This window comes from Aphelocoma coerulescens, chromosome 2 (assembly GCF_041296385.1).
Source record: "Aphelocoma coerulescens isolate FSJ_1873_10779 chromosome 2, UR_Acoe_1.0, whole genome shotgun sequence".
NCBI classification, from domain to species: domain Eukaryota; kingdom Metazoa; phylum Chordata; class Aves; order Passeriformes; family Corvidae; genus Aphelocoma; species Aphelocoma coerulescens.
In genome coordinates, this window is record NC_091015.1 from 61,463,165 (window position 1) to 61,489,310 (window position 26,146).

The following is a 26,146-nucleotide window of genomic DNA, read 5'->3' on the forward strand; positions in this document are numbered from 1 at the left end:
CTGGTTTACATCATATATTGTGTGATACTGCAGTACACAGGGCAATTAAGTCAGTGATACTTTCCATAATACCCACTGTTGTCTAACTGTGTCCCATCCTCCAAAGGGGTAAATTCTTCCTGAATCATGCTGGCCTCCTACTACTGATCTCAGTGAGAGTGACTACAGTAAGCACAATCCAGGCAACACTTGCCACACATATAGGGGTGAAAACATTACATCAGTAATGCAAGAAGTAGTCACAGCAATGAGAAAATATTTCTTCTCTTGATTTAAGCCTCCTACCACATAAGCCTGCTGACATTTGAGAGGGTGTTCAGGGAATGTGAGTCCTGGAATAAGAATTACATTGGTAAGAGCTTTTATGGGAAGGATTCTGGCTTCTCCAGAAGAAAATGCAAGATAAAGGAATGTAAACCGACTCTGACCCTCGTATGCCCTCCATTCTCCAGTAAGTTAAGCAGTAAATGGACCACTTAAAATTTCATTCTTCCTGGCTGTCTGTCTTTATTGCTTAATATAGTTTTGGTGGGCTCGAACCTTTAATCTTGCTCATTGTTCACAGTGCTATGCTATTTCTTTTCTTCTAAGAATTCTTTCTAAAAATTATGAGTATAAGCTTTCAAGATTTTTGCATTCTTTTCTTTTTCCTTTATTCCCCATAAAGATGAGAGTCCAAAGGCAGTAAAAGTGGGCACAGAACCCCACCCTATCTTAATTATAGCTTGAAACTATCTACTAAAGTAAGGCTTGCATTCTAACATAAACATGCCTGTCAGGCAGAAAGTGGGCAGTTCTCCTTTTCACCTTGCTTTTATTAAATGAACCCACAAACCCCTCTTTATCAATCTCAGAACCCACATGTAGCAGCTTTTGTTCATTTTGCCTGTAAGAAGGAACACTTATATGCTGTCTGGGAATAAGTGTTTAATAGATGAATGTAGATTTGTAGCTGATGTTGCTGTTGTATTCGAAAAAAGAGGAAGGAGAAGAGGGATGGGATATAAGGAAAGGTAAGAGACAGCAAATGCCATGCACTCAGTCCATCAGGAAAGAAGGAAATTTTGAGAATAAAGTTCTTTGTAGTCATACACAATCTTTTTAAAAATTATTATATGGGATTCCATGGTGATTAAATACTTGATCATCCAATAGAGAGGAACAGAATTCTCTTACAAAAGATCAGATATTTACTAGCACTGGTAATCTGTATAACACATAACACACACTACACTGCTGAATGAAAAGCTCTTCTGATGAAAGGGTAGTTGCAGCTCAGCACTGTTGGGAAAAGTGACCTCATTGCGTCAAATGTGATTATTTGAATCCCTGAGATGCATACTGAGGTCCGTCCTTACTTGATACTCAAACAGACATAGTCTTGGAGCTGGCAGGAGTTTTTGCCAGGTGAGGAGCACAACCATAAGGTGGGACAGTGGCATTTGTAGGCACCAAACACTTTTGCCAGCTGAGGATTTAAAAAGACAACTGTTGCCCCCTACAGCTATAGTAGAAAGCACTGCTAGTTCTTAGCACAGGTCTGTTTTGGGCCAGGAGTTCTGCTCAAACTAGTGGCTTTTCATTAGTGCTTGGCAGGGAACAAGAATCCATTCTTGATGAACTCCTACTAAAACTGATTCAATTTAAAGACCTGCATGACTCAGAAGAGGTGAAGAGAGGCTTCCTGCTTCAGAAGAGGCTATAGTTGCAACAAGTCTCCAACCATCTCTACTCAGGCAACCAATTAAATGTGTAATGCCTTCATTTTGGGGCAAAGCTTTGCATATTACATAGGAAGAGTAAAACTCAACCTTGATGAACAAGTAATTGAACCTGCTATTTTATATGACAAGCTACACCAGTTTGGAAGAACCCATGATGCAGTTTTACACTGACAGGTCTGCAAAGCTGGCAGTCTCTTTGGAACCTGCTTTAGGGTCGTCATCTGAAGAGCTGGGATTAGAGCAGCATCTCTGAGCTGTATGGTGCCTCAACTTTCTAACATATGTGATCTCAAAAGTAAATATAGATAGGAGTAATGTATCTGGCACATGTGCACACTCCAGAAATAAAATACTGGTGTAATCTTACTCTTCTTTGTCTTAGATGAACATATTACAGCACAATTACCCTGTTCATGCAGGGAACTGGTACTAACGGACAAATTCACCAATTCAGAATGAAGTTACTGGATATTTAACCTTCCTGAAAAAATCTTCCTTATCTTCAGTGCTTTCAAGAAACAGTCTAAGTGTCATGTATCAGTGGTCATTCTCTGAAAAGCGTTTCATTTTAGAAATTTACACCATGCCTTTTTTCTGGGCATACCATGTTGCTGTTGCAAGTGCAAACAGAACTGAACTATCTAGTTTAGGTGGTTTTGCTCACTATAAGCAAATGGTGGTTGCAGGCTCCATTGCCAAAGTGCGAGGACAAGATGTAAGGGAGATTTGTCTAACTACTTCAGCCATCTGGAGCAGAAGTAAGGGATAGAGTCATGGACTCTCCTTATAGAGCTAAAAGTTCTCAACACTTTGTACAGCAGTTAGAGAGAAGAGGGAATTTGTTGTGGTTTATTGTAAACAGCTAAGTTAGTTACACTCATGTCACAGGACTAACAGGCTCACAGGATATGACATATGACTTTTTTTTAGCCTGTAAGTCTTAAGTATGTAAATAAATCTAAATAAACATGGGCAAACCATAATCAGGTATTTAAAAAACAAGGTTTAAATAATACTCATTTAGTTGCTCAACTAAGGATTTAGGGAACCTCCAGGTTTAGCCTGCGTGTTTTACACATTTCTTAGCACTGTGTATACTTGGCAGCACCCCATAATTTTATAAAAATGCAGGCAATAATTCACGGCGATCAAGCTGTGCTTATTCCCCATGAGCAAGTGTTGTTCCTTTTTCCCCTGGCTAAAATGAATGCAGAGCTCTAAGACTTCTAAAAAGTGCTACCAACTTTCACCTGGAAAGGAGGCCTCTTTCAGGGAGAGCAACTCATTCAGAGATCAGCAGACAAACATAAAATCCTTATGTGAATATCTCGGGGCTAACTGAATCTGGGTCAGAAGTAATGCCTAGGTTCACAAAGAAAGTTAAGCAGAGCAGAAAGGGGCCAATTACCTTTTCAGAACTTGATGGGTCAGCCCAGGGCATTTTCTGTGCATGCACCAAGGTCCACCCTCCCCTCTCACCCCTTTCCACCCCAGAAGGAGTGCAAAGAGAGCTCTACAGAAATGCTGCAGAGTCTGTGACTGCTGGTTGCTGACTGTCTACAGGCAGGAAGGTCCTCAGTAAGCTCTGAAACCCTTACAGAGAACCTGACTATATATATATATATATATATATACTGTAAAAGGAGGATCTGGACTACAAATAGCAAACTGTTGCTCTCAGGCTTTCTTACCACATTGCTGGCTGAAGCTTGGAGGGCGTGAGTCATCTCACTGACCTTACATGTTTTCATCTGGTTTTAAATCTCAGTGCCCACATCTAGCTTCATGTAGGCTCTGGCTCTCCATATAATCTCTGTAGAGTCTTTATGGTAGATGGACATAAATCAAAATGTACCAGCTGTGACTCAGCTGAGCTATTTCAGAAGTCTGTGTTCAGGTGAGATGAACTATTCCTTAAAAACACTCCCATTTCCTGACTTTAGAGGGAGTCCCCATAAGACGTCAGCTCTGAATACCTTCTGACATAGTGCCCTGGGTCCAGTTTCTGCATCTCCCCACTGTATGAGCATAGGCTTGAGCAGACTTGGACTGAGAGGGTGACCAGATTTGGACCTTCCCTCTCCAGAGAACTGAGGTTTGCTCAAGTCCATGTCTTATAGTATGTTTCTAGGTAAACGACATGGAGAGCAAGTAATGAGAAAACTGGACCAGACCCTTTGTAAATTGATTGTCTGACTATATTTGCGAGGTCTATGAAATTTTTGCTCTGTGCCATAAAAGTGGCCTCCCTTGGAGTGTAGCTGAAAGCAAATTATAAGAGCAGGAAGAAAGCATCCTTTGGAGGGCACACGTGATGTAAAAGGGCCACTGTGGCAAAAGTATCTCAGAGGTACTGAAATGCTCTGTAATCCCAATGGGGCAGAGCCTCAGGCAACGGTAAGGACATTCAAGAAAAGGTGACTCACTTCAGTAAGGAAGGATGAGTGCTGGTCACCCATAAAGCAGTAAAGCAGAACTCAAAGCTGAATCCATCACTGGCTGTGCCATGGCTCTCCTGGGTGGCCTGAGACAAGTCCACCCCTTTGTGCCCCTGTCCCCTTGTTCTGAAAAGGAAGATGACTCCTCTGGGAAGCACTGCCAAGTCTGTTGATTCTGTATGACATTATAGCTCATTTGCTCCTAGCTGGCTAACTGAACTAGATGCAACAAATTGGATATTATCACCATGTGATCAGAAGTCCCGTCACTAAGCTTCTTCATTACAAAAAAGGGGAACCATCATACTAAATGAAGGGAGTACACTCAGGTCTCTAGCCAAAACTCAGAGGCAGATTTTGGCTTTCATGTCTCTGTAAATTCATAAGTTATTTTTATTAGCACTTTGGAAGTAAAGGAAACAGAATCAGTTGACAGGCCCCTGTTGGGCTGAATCTGTTCTAGAAACAAAATAAGAGAACTAGGTTTGAACCCATGGATATCTTTATCTTAACCATTTCCAAGGATTCCAGGAAGCTTAAATTGAGCCTGCAAATCAAAAAGACAACAAAATAAAACACTTTCCTCTGAATGTAATTACAGAGCAACAAACTGATAATTGTTTCTTTGTTGTTGTTTTTTTAGGTGTCCTTACTGTGTTCATTAACTGGCAGGGAGATGCAACAAAGTACCAGGCCTATGTTTCTCACAGCAATTCTGGTACGAAGTCCTAGTTGGGACATACCTTGGGAGGGAGGTTATTTTCCCCCATTTCTCTATACAGAAGCGCCGCAGGCCGTTGCTCCCTCGGAGAGCAGCAAAACCCTCGTATGGCACACTCGATGTTCCTGTGACGAACTGCAACAACCTCAGCCTCTGCTCGTTGTTAAACCTCTCCACAGCTGCCCAGAACCACCGTATCACTATGTGTCCATCATGGTAACCTACACCAAGCAAGAAAAATTAAAATCACTCCCTCCTAATGGGGAACTGCAACACTGAAATATGCTCCCATTAGCATGGGGCAGTTGATCTCCTACTGGAAAGATCCTGGCCTACCAATATATGTTGTTCTTCATGAGCAGTAGGTCCCAGCTTCCATTTTGTCCTGGCTGTGGATACTATAATATCACTAACTCATTTCAGAACCTGAAACTCAAATATATACTTGAGGTACACTCGAGGTACACTCAGGTCTCACTAATCTCTTGGCAAGAACTGGGATTACATGCATGAGATATTAAAGACCAACTGCAATACACCACACAGGGTGAGTCTTAACAACTTAACAATTTCTGGTTCCCAAGTAAATTCTCTTCTGGATTGCAATAGTGTTCAATATACGGAGAAGGGTTTGCTGCCACAAGCCCTTCCCTGGCAAACTTCCCTCCTGAGGGACTCTGTGCCTTGGTTTGTGCTAGTGAAAGCCAGCATATACCACGCTGAATCTGTTTCAAAAGTTAAATAGAAAAATGTAGGAGAATAACTTTGGAGACCAGCTGTGCTTGTGGTAACCTGCATATTTCAAGGTAACCCAAAGGCTGGGCAGTGATCAGCAAAGACTGAAACCTTGTACTTCAGGGGAGGATATGTGAATCTCAGGGACTTTCCACTTGTGGTGCAGAACTGATGGATTTCACATTTTTCCATCATCCAAGACAGCCTGGATAAATCATTGTTTAAAGCAAAACCAGGCCAAGCAGTAGAGAAGGAAAAAAATCCAACTTGACATAGTTTAGGCTGAGGGGACAGTTAAGCAAGATCTGTGTGTTGTTGAAATGTAATTGGCAACTGTGAAATTCAGCTCCTGATTTCAGCTGCCTGCTGAAGCCAGGAGGACTTGTGGAACTACTTTCTGTGAGGCCAAGAATTCACTCACAGTCATCTTAGATGACTTGTAACTTTTAGATCTAATTCTGCAAATCCTTTTCAGTCCTTAATAGTAAAAACTCCTGCTAAGTCTGCAGGAATTGAATAGATAAGATCCAGATAGAAATAGCAGAAGCAATTTCAGTAGTATAACACCACAACACCCGCTGATCCAAACCTGAGATCTTACTTTTTTTTATTTCAGGAGTTATTCTTCACAATAACTTCCTGGACAAAACAGGGCATTTCCCTTAGGAATGACAGAAGGAAAAGATGGAGCAAGACTTCCATGTTTTAGACTGCAACAGTCAAGATAGTAGTAAACATGAGCAGGCAGTTTACCTCCACGATATTCTGTGTTGTTCCGCCAGTCATTGAGATCTATCTCTGCAGTGCCAGCTATAACTAGCTCCAGTTCTCTGGCATCAAAAACAGAGACAAGCCTGGAGTCTACAACCTGGAACAAAAATGTAAGCACAGTTCAGACTGGAAATGAAGCAAAGTCATAAACCTATGGTGCTGGTGCCCAGCTCTTTATCCTAACAAAGTCTGAATGTTTGCATTCACATGTTTGTGTGTGATTAGGGAAGGGCAAGAATAGGTGACTATGTGGGTTGGTCAGCAAAGCCACAGGTTTTCAACCAGTCCTTGTAGCAGCTCTGCCAGAAAGATGTTCTCAGATCCAGGTCTTCAGCAAAGGTGAATTGCAAAATCCAGGGAAAACAGTGGAGCAGCATCCAGGAATATCACCAGCAAGATAACAGCTTGGACTGCACCCAAGGACTGACTTTACTGGAACGAATCCCTAAAGATACAGTGTGTTTCATCAGCTTCTCATCAAAGTGTACAATTCTTCACAATCTTCCTTTGCCAGGGGCCCCTAACCCTAACCCAAAACCACCCAAAACATGGTAGAACAAAATTTGCAAATGCCTACTTCTCTTACAGTGTGAATGGAAAGCAGTGTCCTTCTTAACTCTTGATCATAAGTAATGCTTTATCATATTCAGAAGACATATTTCTTTCCTTTCTCCTTTAGTCCTAAACATGCCATATGCAAGGTCTCTGTCTCTAGAGATCCAAGAACTCCAATTCCTTGCTGTTTGTGTGTATTTAGCTATTCTCTAGGGTACCAAGGAAGCACAGTTTAACCAGGGTGCTACTCTCATTCACATGAGGAAGGGATGACTGTGGAAGCATCACTTTGTTACTCACTTCGTAGAAGCCACGGACCAGGGCCTCTGTTTGCTGAACCACTCCTCTTTCCACTCGCCACTTAACCATTCTCTCGATGTACTCTTTTTTGTTCTTTTCTGTCACTGCTGTATTTGCCCCTCCAGATTTCAACTCTCTTTCAGTCACCTACAGAACAAAGATAAACAGTGGTGTAGCAGCGTATGGATCATGTTGTGTTTCAAACATGAGATTACCCAAGCAATAGTACAGGAAACAACAGGATGGAGAGACAATCACAGTACTGGGATAGGCAGACTGCTTTTTGGGACCTGCCAATTGGAAGGGATATCTACTTGTCTCTTAGGCAACAAGTGTTACCCTTCCCCAACTGCTAGTAAAAGTGTTTACTTGGAAATGCCAACAGCTAAAGAAAGTATCATAAAATGAATACTCCAAATACACTACCTAAAACAAGACCCGTACAGCAACCTTGCACAGATAAAAAATAGTCACTGAGGGATTCAGAGTTTTGTATCAGCCACCTAAACCTGAGAAGAGTTTGTACTGTAAATAACTTTATTTTAAGCAAGAGCTGCAGCATTTCTTTGCATTTTAATAGTTAATTTAGTTGGCTTGGGTTACTAAGGCTTGAGATTGAGAAGCGATTTAAGGAATCAGTCTGGATCCTACCCAGCAAGCACATACTCCTCCCATGTGACAGAAAATTGTATTTGTCTTGCAATTATTTTCACATTCAATTTAGTGGATTTAAAAAGAAGAATATTTTGATCTCCTCTTCAGTTTTCTGCTGCTATAGCAATAATGTCCACCACCAACAGTAAATGAACTGTATGAATACATATTCTTTACTAGTATTATTTATATTATTATCTATTTATTAGCCCAACAGACAGCACACAGCATAGGCAGTATTTAGGTCACTTTACTTCAGGGACCTATTGCAATATTATGAATTAAGAAATATTGACTGAGTCATCTAATCTGTAGCTTTGTTGAGAAACAGCAAAAACAAGTAAAGCTGGATGGAAGGAGTTAGGAATTCTTAGCTGGTTCAGGTTAAATTCTCAAACATTAATCATTGCATCACCATTATACAAGCAATGCTGCATTGTCCAGAAAGCAAGGCTCTGGCCCAGCTGCCATGCTGTATTCTTCAAGGCTGCAAGGCATTAAGATACATCTGCAAAACCAAAGACTAATCGTTGTCTAGCTTTAAGCATGACCATAAGTCTAGATGTTCAAAGTCTCCTTCAAGACTTCCCACAAACATCTAGAAAACTATTGATTTTTTCAACTTCTCATTATCCATATAAATTCAAATACTATTAGTTATCTATAATTGGAGCCTAGCAATTAATAGTAATGTGTCCCTATTTTGGGCCCTCTATCTTAGAGGCATTAACTGCAGCTGTGAGCTACAATTTAGAATCAGGTTTCAGAGTAGCAAGAAGACATTTCAACCAATCTAGCTCATTCCTTTTACCTGATGGGAACAATTGCCAGGGCTCAGAGACAGGCTGTGCCCACAAAGAGAGCTCAGAGTAAGGCCTGGAAGAACATTTTCTACTGGATAAAAGCACGAGAAAGTACTTTGGGTCTTGAGCAACTGACAGGTTTCTGTCTTGTAAGTGAAATTCTCAAATTGTCATTGAGTCCCCACCAGTAAAAATGTGTAATGCTCAATTTGACATTTTGTCACTGCTGTTATGGGAGTGCTCCAGGTTCCAATGTGCAAGAAGGCTGGAACTGATCTGGAGTAAATTCTAATTAAGAAAGTACCAAGAAAGAGGATTTGGCCTGAAAGCCTTAGAAGTTCAATACACATCAGAGATGAGACAAGAAAGAAAATATGAAAGCAGCAGTGACTGGATCATAATAAACTCATTGTGGAAGCAGGACAAAAGGGCTGTAACCATCTACTATACAGCTTCTCAAGGAGTCAGTATATTTCTTGTTTCTTTTACCCAGCCCTTGAAATCCAGCTTCCCAAATATTAGCAGAGCTCCTACTGTGATCTACACTTGCACGTGCACCAAGCAAAGTAATGCTCAGGTGGCATTTAAGTGGTCAGATACTCCTGGCATGGAAGAATTTCCAACTAGGATCCATTTGTGAGCATAAAATGTGACAGCAATTTCTTTGTTATTTTGCTCTCAGCACTTAGCAAGTTTCAGGAGGGAAATCTTACTTTCACTTAGGACTCTTGGATTCTGACGGTTGTAATTCACAGTGAGAAGCAACTTTTCCCTCCATCATTAGCTCTAGCAAGGTTAGTGTCCAGTACATAGGAAATAATGTACTAGACAACAGCCTCAAAATCTGGCTTTTAGTGTTCTTTTGCTTTCATACAACAGTATCTACAACAGATTGTGATTTTTTTCTATTCTCTTTGGAGCCAACTCTTATCTTCCACAACAGACTCCTATGTAACTGTTTTTCTCTTTCCTGTGAGGAGAGTATAACAAATAAGTAGTGTGCCAAATGTTACTCTCAGATGCATCACAGCAACTCAGTTCTTGTTCAACTTTGTAGTCTTCTCTTGCAAATACAATTTTTTTTCATCTGCCTTTGTGAATATGTCTGTAGGTTTCTGTCTGCCTTTGTGTATTATTTTTATGTAGCCATACCTTCCAGGGAAACCACTGTACTGTCAATTCAATGTCATGCAAGCTCTCAGTTCCCAGTCCATGAAAAACTCCTGCATTTGAGTCTGTGGAAAAACAGTGTTATGGTTCCTACAGGGGTTTCCCACTTCAGTTCTTCTGCCCCATCCTTTTCATCTACCCTTAACTCTGCTTATCCTTTGTAACCTTTTGCTATATGCAGGCTAAATTCAGTTTTAATATACCCCCTGAAGCCTTGCTTGGTTTCTGTTACTTTCAAGCTCATAGCTGAGCAACCCTTTAACTCACAGGGCTGGAATTCCTCCCCTCAGAAACTAGTCTAACTTTTCCCTAGTTCACAGAACTACCCCAGGTTTGTGCAAACCCTTCCTGGAAACTTTATTGTCAAGTGCTGAGAGCCATTCTCTGTATATTCCACCTGATCTCTCTGCTCCCTTTGACATTGTGTGTCTGTTCCTTACAAGTTATCTCCATCCCCTGTAGTGTTTGGTGAGCTTGGTTCTTCAGCCTCTCTAATTTTCAGTATCTCCTTGGAGATCCTTAATCATGGTCTGAATATTGCTTTGAATCCCTCCAGGGCTTTCCAGAGACAGTTATAATCCAGAATGATTTGCAACAGCAAAGAGCACCAGAGCTTCAGTTCAACCCAAAGAATCCCACGGGAGACACTTATTCTGGTTGCCAGACTGCACTTAAGCCAGTGTTGCGCTCTACTTAAGGCTATAGTGACCCAGATCAGCCAGGTTACAGAGAATTGTCTGACTAAGGCAGAGCTGAGCTGTAGAAAGCACAATAAATGGATATACATACCAAGTTGTTAAGTAGGGGCAAGGTAAGTAAGAGACACAGAAACTAACAGGGAGATATTAGACAAAATAACGGTGAGGGTTGCCAGGTCCTACACCACCTGTCGAATATTTTTTATCCCTCCTAACCCATCCTTTCAGTCACATCAGCTTTAAGTTACATTGCTTGCATTCCCCAAATGCCACATCTGTGTGAACTACACCGCGGAGAGAAGAGCTGCACTCCAGAGAATTCCTCATGCTCATCAGGGTGTGGCTCAATAGGCCTCTAGGGGGGCTGGTATTGTATATTATACACCCTAAGAATAAACATCTGCCTTGGAACAGGTGGCTTGAAAGAAACAGAAGGTAGGAGAAGAAAATGTTATTGAAAGGCTAAAGGATCTGTTCTGACAGAAAGATGTTCATCATGCTCAACTTTGTCAGCTTCAAATTTGCTTTTCAGATGTTTTGCATAGCTGTGCTCACCTGTCCAAACACCTCCTCGTTCACTGTGAAGGTTAGATCCAGGATATCTGTGATATTATTATCTTTCATCCACTGCAAGCTCTGATGGAACTCTTCATCCAGGTACTCTAAGTCGCTTAAATCACACGGCCTGATTGTGAGACAAGAAAAAAGGTATGACCCTGTGACTACTGGCAGGATGATTTCCTACTAAGCATGTGAACAAATTTACTGAAGATCCATCATAAAACTGAAGTTCATTTAGTTTTGCTAACATCAAAGCCTGTTTCACAGACCCTCATGAAGCGGTTCAGTAACTGTTTGCTTTGCATAGCTGGGCTCAAGGCCAAATCTGTTGGCTGCCTGCATTATTTGCTCTCAGAAGACACCCCTGGGGCTTGATTTTATGTGGATTTTCTGGATGCCCTGCACATCACAGCACACATGCCCGTTCAACCCCACCATGCTGTGCCTGGCTGCTTCCATTACTTATCATCTGCCAGGTGAGCACACAGGACTGAGACAGGACTGGCAGACCAGGCAGCCTAAATTTCTGCTAATAAGGAGCCATTCTTGTCTGCTGAAAGGACAAGTGAATATTATGAGCAGCCTGGTTTCAAATTCCCTAAAGGGGCAATAAGGATGCAGGGAGAATCCTAGGTTTCAGCCTATTTTCAGACTAGGTCAGGTACAATAGAGATATGAGTGTTTGTGCCCCAGCAATAATCATAGTTTAAAAAAACTAACATGATAACGAATTTAAAGGACTGTTAAGACAGGTATCTTTGCTGATTTGGAATCATCTTAATTGATGAACTATTTCAGCTAAGCTCTATTCTGCTCTTTAGCATTTAATTGCAGTCTTGAGTTAATACTTACAGCTTTTTTTATTGTTGCAAATTTTATGTACCTTGTCTTACTTCAGTCAATTAAAAAGAGACTGATTGTCAATCCAAATTAATGTTATAAACTTCAAACTGAAAGTAATGCATTACTGGTAGCTTATGCTTACTAAAATAAAAGACAGGAGAAGACCAAAAAACATTCACTGGTTATATCTACATTAACATTATTAATTAACCCAAGTTGTGTTTCAGAATGAAAACCTACTCCACCAGTGAGGTATGACAAATGATGTACTTTTTGCTTGATATAACCTCCCTCCTTCTTTTGTTACTATTTTTCATTCCATCAAAGATGCTTTTCAGTCTTCCACCAGGTTGAATCTTCATAACTTTTCATCAGTAGTAAACTCTTGAATTGTGTGTCAGTACTTTCTAATGTGTGTTTCTAAATGTTACATATTTTCGTCAACATAGTATTTATGAATGGTAAATTCTTGGAGAAAGCAAAGAAAAATTAAAATGTGTTCATTTTCTATCGCAGACAATCAAACCAACAGCAGAAAGAACTTGAAGGTCAATGTACTCAAAGCAACTCCTTGAGGGTCTGTGTCTCTGCAGGACTCACTGTGGGATCACAGTTTCTTCACAGTTGCATGGTTATACTCACAGCCTTAGTAGTGCTTTGTAGAACGGCCTTGTGAAGAAAGCATCAAGAAGGTACTGATGAATGAGAGCAAGGCCAAGAATACGACCGCTGAACCTGAACCTGTGAAATAAAAATGCAGAGTAAATGAAGTGTAACTCAAGACTTCCAGTATAGAAACACAGGTAGCAACTGGGGCTTGTTTGTTTGTTTCTAAATTAGTTTTCCACAGTTATTCCCTGTTTTTTTTTTTTTTTTCTGAGCAGATACTTAATGCCACTCCTCCCATATCTGATCAATAATGGATCTCCTCAATCCAATCCACCTCCTACTGTACCCATACTTGCAGCTGGCATGTTACGTGCTCTCCTGTGCCAAACCAATGAACACTCGCCTTCTGTGATCTCTTGTTCAATGTTCTGATACAGACTGACTACATGCAACACAGTATTTGGCCAGGGAAATACTGAAATACTGCACCTCAGCAGAACAAATGCTATCTCATAAGAGCTGCAAAGGATATTTGGAGACTCAGTATATCCAGTTTCTGACTAGCTACAACCCTGTCCGAGATGAGGCTTTAAAGTACTTTAAAAGGGTAGTGAGTTGACTTGACAGGGGAAAACTGAAGTTCAAATAAGCTAACTGTTGTGACCAAGGACACATTAAAATCAGCATCTAGAGCTCAGGCACACTGTTCCCAGAGCACTTTCTAAATTCTGCTGCTCAGCTGTTTTCAGTATTTACACACTCCTGTGTTTGTTTCTAAGAACAACAACCCCCAGCCTCACTACAAGTACACTCAAATAGTGCCCTGCCCATTATAATCTGGGACTTGCGATGATAAACTCTTAAATTTTTCTTCCTATGATTTCTCCTATGACTTATTCTATATTTTTCCATCAAACCTGCTTTTAAATCAATCATCTCAGACAGAAAAACACAAAACTGGTGTGAGTTCAGGTGAGTTTGATTTTTGTAAAAACAACCCCCAACACCCAATCATAACTTGCTTATTTGTAAAAAAGGAAAGGAAAAAAAATCCAGCACCCCAAATGAGAGCACTCCAAGTCTGAACTGACTGATAATGCAGAAAAGTTTTCTTGAACAAAAGATGAGAAACATATTAAAAAGTGTAGAAACCATTCCTTCCACTTAACAGGAACCAGTGCAAAGACCTCTCCTGCACATGAATGACACATGAATGACACATGAGTCTGATTGTAATAAAGGTGGCAAAGAATATCTGTTCAGTCAACTTTATGCTCATGGGACAGAACAACAAGTGCTTAGCATGTCAAATGAGGCACAAAATAGCCTGTTGTGGGCTCAATTAGCATTTACATCACCACAGGAGCTGCCTCCAGGTCCCCTGAATCTGAGAAAGGTGCTTATGATATGCAGCTGACTGGCCACAGAAGAGTGATTATATTACCCCTTACAGCTGTTTCCCCAGCAGCAACAAAAGGCAGCTGTTTGGTCTAGTTAGGGCCTGCTTCACTTCACTTGTGCTCCAGTGCAAGGCTTCCAGCAAAAAGCAAAGAAAGAAGGGGGAGCTGATACAATGAAAGCACAGTGGAAGCCAGACAGCTCAAATCCCAGAAATGCTGAACCTGTAATCCATCAGTTTTATAGCACCTTCAGGATCCATAATCAAGTCTGTTTGACCTAAATAATGCGTGTCGGCTTTTTTGGTTTTGTTCTTCACCCCCATCCATCCCCGTATGTTTTGAAAGTGAGCACTGAATGAAAATGCTGGGGGTGTTCCTCACCACAGTGCTCACCCCACAGCTACTCAACTGCGAGGAACTGGGCAGGCAGGAGCCACCTGGAATAAAGCTGAAAGTGAACTGCCAAGAAAGATTTGGGAACACTGCTTAACCTAAGAAACTGCTTGAATGTGTGAAAAGTGTCCGTTTTCTCCTTGCTGCTTGTATCACTTCTGCCTGGCTTTGAGGGCATTCCTGCAAAGCTGACATGAAAGGGTCATGCAACTACACCAAGGTGTTTACAGCTACAGGCACACGTCACAGGGGCTGTTAATGGAGAGCTTATTTTGAATCAATGCCTTGTGGCAGAACTGTATCAAACCATCCCAAACCATGGGCAGCATTTCTGTGTGAAAGGTCCAAGCCTGACATTGTCAGCCTAAGAACATGTGGGGAGAACTCTGGGCTGTGTGGTTCATCAGATTGGCTTCACACTTGCATCCCTCAGGGACACACCACAGCTGGCTTGAACTGGGAGTCCGTGGTTCCACAGTTCCAGCCCTTGCAGTGGCACTCAGTAGCAAAAGTCCAGTACTCACTGACTGGGATAAGTGAGATGAAATAATTAACAAAACATTGCCACTGCTGGTGCCTGTCAATATAATGGATAAAAAAAGCTATGTTACAGACCGTATTCTCTGGCAGCTCCGTATCACCCCAGAAGACACAGCACTGTGTGGCCAAAGCATGTGAGCTCTCCAGCCCACAGACCCTTCTGCCCCTGCACAGAGCTTTGATATCTCTGCAGAGACTCGCTATACTTGACTCTCTTCTGAGGAGTGGTGTAGGAGAAGGTTCTCTGGCCCCTTGTCCATACTGGACAGGGCCTGGGACCAGAGATGACACTCCTCTGGTCCAGCACTGAAAAACAAGGACCATGGTAAGCCAATGGATACCTATCAACAGGAGGCATTTGCTGCCATTCTCAGAGAACAAATATACAATTTATCTGTGTCCGGGTCCATAGAGTTCATCAAGCTGCCACTACACTCAGACAAGCATAGCAGTCCCACTTAAAATATATCAAAACTTACAAAAAGGCGAGAAGAAACAAATTGCCCTCCTTAGACAAGCCAGTTAAAACAAAGCCAGACTCGTGTGTTTATTTCTTCCTGAAGGATTTAGAGCACAGGTGAGATTTAGAGGTGGGTAAGACTGTCCTTTCAGAACAAAACAAGTTTTCTTGACAGAATAAGCAGCACAAAGGTAAATCCTACCTGGAGGGCACATACCTTCCTTAAGCCTGAATTACACTTATCTTTCCAAGGAAGTGTAAAATGCTTGATTGGTTTCTTTCTAGCAGAAAAGCTAGTTTTCGAGTGGGGAATGCAGGGCCTTGCTCTGGCCTTTTCTTTCAACACCCTTGCCTTTTGGAGACAATGATTGAGTCTGAGTAATGTGCTCCGGCAGAGAGGGGAAATGCAGGAGGGAGTTAATGAACAGGAAATGGTGGAACGAGAGACAGAATTAATGAGCAGTGGAGCTGCTCTGGTTTGACTGCCTATTGACACTGTTCGTCCACTCAAAAAGGACATTGTGTGCACCTGCTTTCTGGCTTTTAACAGCACTACTCTTTGACCCATTTGCAGGAATTTCCACTGTACCCAGCTAATTCCTTTTCCTTCTGGAGGCTTCAGGTACCCCTGAAACAGCCACAACAGCCTGTTGCAAAATACCAGGCTCATTCCCCTCAGTGGGACTCTCTGCATACTTACTGCACATCTGTGTACTCAGAGAGAGACAAATCCATATGCTGTAGTAGCAACTAGGCAAGAAATTTTCCTCTGACTGCAGCTGAGTCATAGGAGATTTAATTTACTCTGGTCCTTGTCATACAGCACCAGAGCAAGGCCGGACCCAACAATGACCCTTTGGTACAGGGCTCTCCCTGTACTGGTTCAATGAATGGAGTGCTACTTTATATGACAGTTTTTCCTTGGATTCAGATGGATAATGATGTACCGTGAAACGATTGTAATCTGTGTGTACAGAGGAAGAACCATCTTTATCATTCTATTGGGAATGCTTTGGGAACGATGCCTTGTGGGCTAAACTGGCTATGGTATAAGAAACTTCAAATCCTAAATAGAGGAAACACCTGATGAGATTAAAAAGATTGAAAATCCTGCAAACCTTATCTCACTCAAACACATCAGCTGCATTTAAGTGTGCCCTTCTTGATGCAGTAGCTTGTGAAAAAATATTCAAAGTAGGGCTCAAGAGACATAAATATGGTTCATATCAAATTTGAAAATATAACCTTCCTTTCACAAGACTTGCTTTCATCTCTAAGGGAAATTTCTGTTGCACCAGTTTTAAAGCTCTTGACTTTTTAATCATGCAGATGAACTTTTCGCCACCTGAAAGACAAGTTGAACAAATGAGGCTACACTGTGGTCCAGGGTTTCTGTCCTTGGCAGCTCTTCTGAAGGCAAATGATATTTGTCAGGTGGATGCAGCTGGAGAGCCTATTAGTCCTTTCACAGTGGGAGAGACTGGATCTAATCTCGATCGTTACTAGATACCAGGGAATCTAACAAGAGGAAAATATTTAGAAAGGCACAATCATGGGAAAAACTTCACTTTGAACATGCATCTTATTAGACAACAGAGAATTCAGTCATGAAACACAGATTTGTAGGAAACCAGGCATTATGGATTCAAGAGGTTGTGGTACAGCTTGTTTTAAAGGACAATTAAAACCGCCATTGTTATGAAGACACTGGTGAGCAACCTGAAGGCCAGAAACTGCTGATTAAAGGAACTAAAAATCAATTCTTATAGCCTAAAATTTTGTGATTTGCAATCTTTTGATATGAGGGGGGAACATAACGTGGAGGAAAATGCACTGAGTCAATGATTTCTGAATTTTGGTGTTATCACCAGCACTAGCAATTTATAAATTAAGAACTTCTTTTTTTAATGCAAGAAAGTTCTAAGAACACGTATTTTTCAAAAAGGGTTGACCAGAGAGATGGTTACACCAATTCTGCCTAGGCTCATATATAATGAATTTTAAACAATACTGGCAGCGTGTCAGGCATATGCTCCAGAGGTCTGTGTCTAGATGTTGGTACTACACATCCTTGTGTTGGCTCAGCGCAGGACATGACCAACATGTCCTACATGAGCTACACCTACAGAGCAATGATCTAGCAGCAGAACAGGTCACCTCTACAAAACCTTGTCAGTGGATCAAATCCACACCTCTATCTATCAGCCCTCATTAACAAATGCCTTTCTTTAATTTGGTGTGCATATTTAACCCCTACCCACTCGAATGACAGAACATTTGAAGGGACTAATGGGATGACATGAAGCATTCTTTTGTCAGGAAGGTTGAGCCACGCAGGCTGGGAAAGCTCACACGTTCTCTTTATCTGACTTGCATCTGCAAACTCTGCAGACTCCTCTTTGCCACCGTGTCATTTGGCCTCGTGGCAAATGTGCTCTGTGTATCTGCAGGCTCAGAGGTGGACGCTGTGGCATTCCAGCACCATGCCTCTTCAGTTCAGGAATCTGATGACCTCATGTGTCATTAATATGAAAGGAATGGCTCTTAACGAAGACTGGAGGCAGAAGTTCGTGAAGTCTCAGCACATTAAAGAGAAAAGGTAAAATAATTTCTAAATTAGTCACAGAGGAGAATTCCAGTATAAGAAGTAACAAGAGTACTGTTGGCTCATTTTCTTTTCTTATATCCATTTCTAATATGCAGAATCCTTAGAGAGACCAAGGCACAATGTTGCGTCACCTCTGCATGGCACCTTCCAATGCTGCCCTGACTGATATCTAACCACACTGGCATCCCATGTGAGAACTTACTCTAGATCCCTACATATCTCTTTTGAATGAATGGTAATGACTCACCCAACCAGGTTTTGGTTTTACCTCCTGTGCATTATGTTCTAAATACTGAAATGGACCTTATCTCATATATGGTCAAAATTCATTCCAGGTTTTCAGACAGTTACTTAGTTTTTAAGGGGAAACTCCATACTTCCTCTATGTGAAACCATAGAAAATTCTGTCAGGTAAGCTTCATTTTCAATCCATTTTTCAATTAAAATTTAAAGAAAACATTTAGGAGTACTGACATGGAGCAAGTGTGTGTGCAGATGTCCAGCCTGGAAACTGATGAACTTTAAATAGTTAAGAGTCTATAGGGATTGATCCCTGCTGCCCCAGCAAATGTGACCAGGATTTAATAGAGGATATGTTCTACTCAGAGCCAAGGCATTTCATTCAGGCATCAAAAGATCAAGGAGCATATTCCATGAGCATCTCTTTGATAATCCTGTCTGCTTATTTTGCCTCTAAAACTTAGGAGTTTTAATGATATTTTCAAGGAAATTTGTTACACTCATTTAAGAAAGCACTAGCCTCTCTTAAGCAGCCCCAATTGCAAAGTGGAACAGTCCAGCAGGCCTGCTTGTGCATTGTCATAAAGTACAAAGAGAGTGCTCAGAGAGGGTGGGAAATATAGATACATCACTCAAGAACTGAAATTAAACAAGAAAAAAAAGGTGGAAAAGTGATTTTCAGAAAGAAAAGCAACTTGGTACAAATAAATTTCCTTTACATTTCAAATCCTGAACAGGTAATTTTCTTCAGGTGAAAATAAGCCTTTCTTAAGGTATTTTTACTTTTTCTGGGCACTGGAGCTTCATATGATGAGTAACTTTATGTGAGCCAATCTCACATAAAGAGAGATTGCTGATTTGTACATACATTTCTGCTGCAAAAGGCCACTACAATACTGGCACTTCAGTAAGTGATAATCCTACTTTTATTTTCTGGATCTATCTGCAAGTGGAACACATTTCTGTTTCTCAGTACCAAGGAATAACCACATGAAAAAGAACTATTGCTTACACGTGATGGAAATGTGAACTATCCATGTCCTTCTAAATCTCTGGAGCTCATGCATCCCAAATTAGCAACTAAACCTCAAACCGTTCCTGAAGCCTAATTTAATTTACCAGCAACTGAAAAACAAAGAGATAATCCAAACCCTACTGCTTCTTTATTTAACCTAATCAGATCCTTCAAGTCTTTTCTTTGTCACTAACCTAGCTATGTGTTCACCCAAAATGTCTTTTCATCTTCCTTATATCCTGGCTACATCCACCACAAAATAACTGCCAGGAAAGGTTAAACGACTAATTGTGTCACAGAGAAGAAAGCATGAATTATGGCAAAAGCTGCAGGCTATTCTGCTTTATCCAGAAGAATGAGAGGCAAAGATAATGTAGATAAGGGATTCATAAAATCCCCTTGGGTTTCTCTTCAATACAATCTATCAAATGGTTACTTTCCTCCACACAGTAGCTCTAGATAAATGCTCACACAGAAAAAGGGTTACAGCTGCATTTGCTCAGCATTGCAGCCAAGTCAGGAAGCCCCATGCTGAAGTGGCTGGCACTGGCTTCTTGCACATCAGCTGAACTGTGCCAGAAGTTCTTACTGCAAGTACAGAACTAAGCTAATCCAGCTCTGGGTATTCCTCTGCATGGGGCCACTGCAGGCATGCCAGCCTCTGTGTCACGGGCTGTCTGAGCAGCAGAGACTTCATGGACTGGAAATGGAGAGCTGACTTCTAGGTCTGCCTTTAAACTAATCAGGAGATTAAAAAAATGAGCATGGTTTCTCTCTGTAATAAGAAATCCATGCTAGGTATCATTTTCCCAGTAACATTCCACGAGTGCAGGGGTTTGGAAGGGGAGATGAGGAGTGTGGCGAGTGCTGAAGTGGCCATCACTGCTTGCAGAGCCATCTCTCAGCTTCATGGACTATAATGTACAGTCATCCTCCTCTGGGAGAAGCCTGCCAGAACATGGCAGCACAAGCATGACTAACCTCCATCAGAAACCAGGCTGCCTGCAGGCTTTAGCTCCTCTTGCTGGTACAAAGGATAAGACACACTGGCCTGGGAGATTCTTGGCAAACACTTCTCTGCCCAGCAACTACAGAGGAGATACAGACTGAGGTATGATCATGAGGTATGATCTGGCTAGCAGTCAACAGACCTCTACATTTTGTGATTCTCAGATCCTGGACACTATTGCTGATTGACAAATCTCAAAGCAGGGAGATCAGCTTACAGAGGAGACCAGCACTAATGTTTCATTTGAAAACTGACAAAACTTAAGAACAAAAGTAAAACAACTTATCTGAAGTTATCCAGAAAACAAGTACTAGAGACAGCAATGGAATCACAGTCCTCTGAGTCCCTGTTCCATTTTAGTGGTTTAGTCTATTTAACATTTTTTTACTTTCTCATCTTCTATAAAACAATACATAAATTTGTCAATCAATCATCTCCAGTTTATCATCAGTTCAGTCTGATGCTTATGTGTTGTTTTATTTCAAACAAGCAGAAGAACATTTTCATCAGGAGACTTTGATTTCTCAGTCAAAGATTTTGGAAAAGTTGTTGGTGGGCACTTCGCAAATTTATGAATTGGTGAAGTTTCAAACATTGCATGACTTATGTTTGCTTTCCATAGCTTTGCCAAGTGTTGAAACAAACTAGTCCAACCACAGGGAAAAATCCACAGATTTAGTCATCTGCCAGACAAGAGGGTCATAAAAACACAGGCTGAATGACTGCACATTTTCCTTCAATGGCTAACTACAAACACTGCAGCCACAATAACTGACTTATTCTCGGTCAAAGGAGGCACATCCTTTCCAGCCTGTCTGGGGTATTTAAACATGAGCAAGACTGCTCATCATAAAGTCCTGGTAAGCACCCAGGAATGTTTACCCCGTGGTATGAGGGTTGATGCAGATATCCTTGAGCTAACTGCAAACAGGTCACGGGCAGTGCAGAGCCCTCTGGACTTACCACCCCTGTCCAGAAGCCACACACTTGGGTTTGCATTGTGCTGCAACTCAGCTAATGATCCTTGTCTCTCAGGATGAGGATCCTCAACTGAGTAAAGTCAGAAATCTGTGTGCTGATATTCAGACATGCTATTAATTGCTTGGCAGTCTGTTTTAGGTCTTGTTTTGCAAATCATTGAATACCTCCAACTTTTATTAATACCACTGCAAACTGACCACTCTGATCCTCTTCTGGGAACATGCAGAATAGCAGAACCTTTGCATTTGTGTTCTGAAGTCTAAGAAAATTTTTTACTTTTTCTTTACAAATCTTTCCAACACAATTAACTAATTCCAGTTTCCAGTCTGTCATTTTCTAGAATGGAAGTCATAAGCCAGAGTGTAAAAAGCTTCCTTCAATGAGCCACAGGATACTGAATGTACAGTTCTGTATTCTTGCTATTACATGAACTTTTTCTCATAGAGGGTGGACAGGTAAAGACTTTTCTCTTCCTCCATAAGTTTATTGAGATTTTGAAAAATATTGCTATCTCAAGTTGGGGCAAACTGACAAATATTACCTTTCTCCCTTTAAAAACACATATCAGATCAAATTAAATCTATAATATTCCCTTTTTCTGGAATTTAATGTAACAGCAAGGTAACATACTGAAACTAAGAATAATTTTCAATGGACAAATGAAACTTCTAACTTTCAAAACATCCCAGGGAGAGGCCTATAGAAAGAGAAATGCCTTTGCTACTCAAAAATACCCAAAATTAATTTGGGTGATTTACTGAAAACAATATTGCTCTACAAGCAGTCTTTCTTTTGATGTATGAATCATGTTACTAACAAAAAAAGGTTATCTTGGGAATTTCTACACCTGCTCTAGCTGAATTTTCTTTACCTTACCGAAGTCTGAATAAAATGTGGTGAGAAATAAGGAGTGGAATGATGACTGAGCAATACTTCATAGTGACAGCTCAGCCTTGCCATTCCAGCGTGGCTGGAACAAGAGATATGACAACATTCATCACTCCCTGTGGGTTTTTTGCCACTACCAATACACACACGATCACTGCCCATCCTGCTGCTTCCCTGCAGGCCCACGTGCTTGGGGACAGCGTGGATTTTACCATTTTCTCCTCTGCCACATGCAAGGTGCAGACACTACAGAGATTTTCATGTGAAGCCTCCCATCCCTGAGCAAATTTAATCTGCAATGTTGCAAAAGACTAAATGGCCCTAAGCATGGGTAAAAACTACAAATATGACTTTTGTAAACACAGAACAAAACAGAACACCCGCCTTTCCCTCAAACCAAACTCTAATTTGGAAGCAGTGCTAGAGAGACTACGAGATTCAGAGGAGGGAAAGGGGTAGAGACTGTGAGAGGCATCTCTTCTTTCAACTCATAAAGCAACGTCATTCAGATCCTCAAAAGAGCTTGGAAAAAAATTCTGTAGTAAGAGACAGAAAGTCAAGAATAAGGTAAATATAAAGCAGAACCTTTTTTAAAAGAAAAAATGGTTGCTGTACAAGCTCATTCTTTAAGAAGAATGTTTTTTTTCTCGTTCAGTTTTGGTTTGCCTTTAATCTTCCAATTCCTCATGACCCTTAATAAATAATTAACCAGCTGTTGAGGCAGGCTCTATGTGATATAGTCATATATCAAACTTAATAGGAAAATCAAAGTTTACTTAAGTACAGGAGGCACTGAGAAAGATCACAGTACAGCAGCAAGAAGGCATTTCAGTAACATACTCTTTTCACACAGTGAAAAGGTCTTATAAATTATTTCAGCTGCACATTTATTTTAATATCATTCTTGTCCAGAAGATTTACAATAGTGCTTGAAAATTTCTCATGCAAACATAATTTATTTAAAATAAGATATTGCTAGTAATTAAAATTTATAGTGTAACATAACATTAAATGCTTTGGTTTTCTATGGTGCCTTTCATCTGAGAATTTCAAAGCAGTTCAGAGCAGTACTGTACATCAAATGGAATTCAAGTTGATTACATACTAGGAAATCTCTTCAGATGGAAACTGAGGCAAAGAGGCAGTCATCTAATTTCAAAAACAACTGGATATAGATTGATGCCTCACTCCGGGGTGCTTTATCTGATTTTTAAGAGAATGATTTTTCAGTGCTTAGCATAAATAGGCCCTTTCAAGACAACTGCAAAATTGGTCTTCTAAATTAATTCCTCCCCCAAATGTAGACCCACACAAGTGGCCCTTCTGAGCCCAAAACCAAACTTAGTGTTTCTGACTCCCTGACTAAACAGGTATTGGGCCATAGTAGGTTGCCTGCCACAACAGTTGAAAAGTTAGAGAGGTTAATGAGTAATTCAGACCACATATTCCCAAGAGCTCCTTTCAGTCAGTGGAGAGGAGTACTGGCTGTTTGCAGACCTCCTGCTTAGATGCTGTGACTACATTTCTCCACTGTTTCTATAAAGAGCCACGGAGTGTGCCTAAATCCATCCCATGAGCTGGTCAGCATCTGAATACAACCCATTAGGTCATGAGGTAATTTGTCACTTACTTTAAAAACACTTTAACTGAAATAAGTCAATCTCTTTGTAGAAGGATTAAGGGAGCTTTGTTTCCTATAGATCTGCCTCTGATGGCCCTACATTACCACAGTGCAACAGCTCCCAGTTCCTCCTATGTATTTCTGCTAGCACTTCCCAGACTTTGGAGTATCTCCAGTTTCTCCCCTCTGTCTCCCCTGAGCTTGCACAGCTCTGTCTCACATCCCCAAGCTACTGAGCAAGAGGATGTGGCTTGTTTGCAGCCTGTGCCTGTGATGGAGCTGTCAGCTCACTCGCGCTGCCTGGCCAGCTGAGAGGACAGACAGAACAGATCTGTGCTGAGCTCTCCAGACCACCTCACTGAGCCACTCTTCTGCAGATCTGTCCTTTACTCAGACCCAAGTTTCACAAACCTTTTAGGAAATTAGTATCTTCAAGATGTTTACCTTCCCGTCAGACAGGTCTCAAACTGATTAGGAATCTGTCTGATGGATAGGCAGGGCAATTGCACAAGACACAACTCCTAAGGAAATTGGGGTAAGAAAACCAACTAAGCTCTCTAAGGAGAAAAGACAGCTGAGGTTGCAACATTCTCGGTTCTCCTTGGGTTTACTTAAACAAAAAAAGGAAAAAACCCCACCCTGCATTCTCTGGCACGCTAGAGATGAATAGTGCTGCTTATGCGGTTTCTCATTTACATGAAATAAATAAAAGGGACACTCAGAGGTTGGCTGGGGTTATGCCCCCACAGCACCGTGCAGGCAAAGCTGCCTCTGCCCATGTGCCACACTTGCCAGAGCATGCAAAAGCAACCCCGGCAATGCCATGCCTGAAGAAATTAGCCCTGATGGGAGACAGCATGTATTTGCTCAGCTCAACCTTGCAGTGACCATGTCAGCTGGCTTGGAGCACTGGGAAAGCAAGTTCTTGTCTGCATGGAGAGTGGGTGCATCAGGCTTCCATCTGCCTGCAGAATGAGATGCAGAAATACATCCAAGTCTTCTGTCTGACTCTGCTCAGTGGCACAGACTAGAATATGAGGAGGGGTATTGGAGGGAAGAAAGAAAAGTGAACTATGGGAAATGAATGAAGAAAGTCCTGCCCCAAAGCAGTTCTAAAGCATTAAGTTAAGTATTAAGCATTAAGTTCATTAGGACAATGTGGCCAGGAATAAATCTACAGCTTCTGGGCATTGGGTCTGACTATATCATCATGTCTCTGGTCTTCAGTAGGATTTTGTGCAAAACTATTTTACTCACAGGTCTTCAACTTTCTAACAAGGTTCTGCTAAATAAGTGCATTCATTTTCATGTAAAGAAAAACAAACAAAACATGACAGGGCTTCTCTGAGATGGATACAGAATGCTAAGTATGATTAGCAAGCTGTAAATACCTCTAAGACAACTGTAGCACTGGGGTACTGCTCCCTGGCTGCATAAATGTCACAGCAAGGTCCACAAATGCCTAACTATTACAAAAACCCATGCTGTCACTAATTCACAGTGAAAACATAGAAAAAAGATGTTTCAAGTTAAGATCCCTCAGATCTCCAAATGAATGTCTGTGAATGATTTTTTCTGTCTAGGCCATCTGGCCTTTTATGTAGAGACTGGGCTTGTTTTCACATTTCTTTCTTTGGTTCCACATTTTGCCTACTTACGTGGAAAAGGGTGAACTACCTCGAATGGGAATGTATTTCAGAAGATGTATTCAACTATCTAGGCAAAAAGCTAGACACGTTTACCTAGATCAGATAGAGTGGCTCACTACTGGCACGGATTAAAAGCAGCTTTTCTGGCTGTGAGCTTCCGGTACAACCTGTAGCATGCAGATAACAATATGTATCATCAAACTTCTTTGATCTAGAGAGTTGTAACTGTCCTTTCAGATACAGGGGGATTTAAAATATTATAACTTTAAAAATGTGTGATATCTTATATTTTGTGTGTTCAGCATGCACATATGTTCACTGAAGGAAAAAGTCTTACTCAATGGAAGCTTGGAGGAAAGGTGTTAAATCTCAGTTTCTCCATAAATGAGAAATATTTTCCAGTCATTATGTCTCTTTCTTAGCTTGGCATACATACAACTAGTCTGTGCTTTGATGTGCTCATTTTGGACTCAGAATGCTGTTTGTACAAAGAGGAAAGCATGAAATAAGCCACTAAAAGGGGCAGAACAGTAACTTTTAGGCTGGGGAGAAAGAGCAGTGTATTTCTCAATTCTGCCAATATGAATGAAACTTCAAATCTTTGCATTTTGTTGTATTTATCTCAAATTCACCACTGTTCACTTAAGAAAGCAAAAACGTAAAATAATTTTGAGCTCATTTTTTTGCCAGCCCTGTTTCTTAATATAGCTGTGTCTGGAGAGGTCTTGCAGAAGTACTATAGAGAAAAACATGTCAAGGG

The 26,146-nt window shown here is 41.1% G+C and overlaps 1 protein-coding gene across 1 annotated transcript in view; it reads right to left on the reverse strand.

The window, feature by feature from the left end:
- Window positions 1-26,146, reverse strand: part of HECW1 (HECT, C2 and WW domain containing E3 ubiquitin protein ligase 1) — a 256,870-nt gene that overhangs the window by 3,357 nt on the left and 227,367 nt on the right. The window contains exons 23-27 of the mRNA XM_069007777.1: window positions 12,616-12,714; window positions 11,125-11,254; window positions 7,245-7,391; window positions 6,372-6,486; window positions 4,906-5,104 (exon numbers count right to left, since the gene is read on the reverse strand). Of these exons, the coding sequence (XP_068863878.1) occupies window positions 4,906-5,104; window positions 6,372-6,486; window positions 7,245-7,391; window positions 11,125-11,254; window positions 12,616-12,714 (690 nt within the window). The remainder of the gene's footprint in view (window positions 1-4,905; window positions 5,105-6,371; window positions 6,487-7,244; window positions 7,392-11,124; window positions 11,255-12,615; window positions 12,715-26,146) is intronic.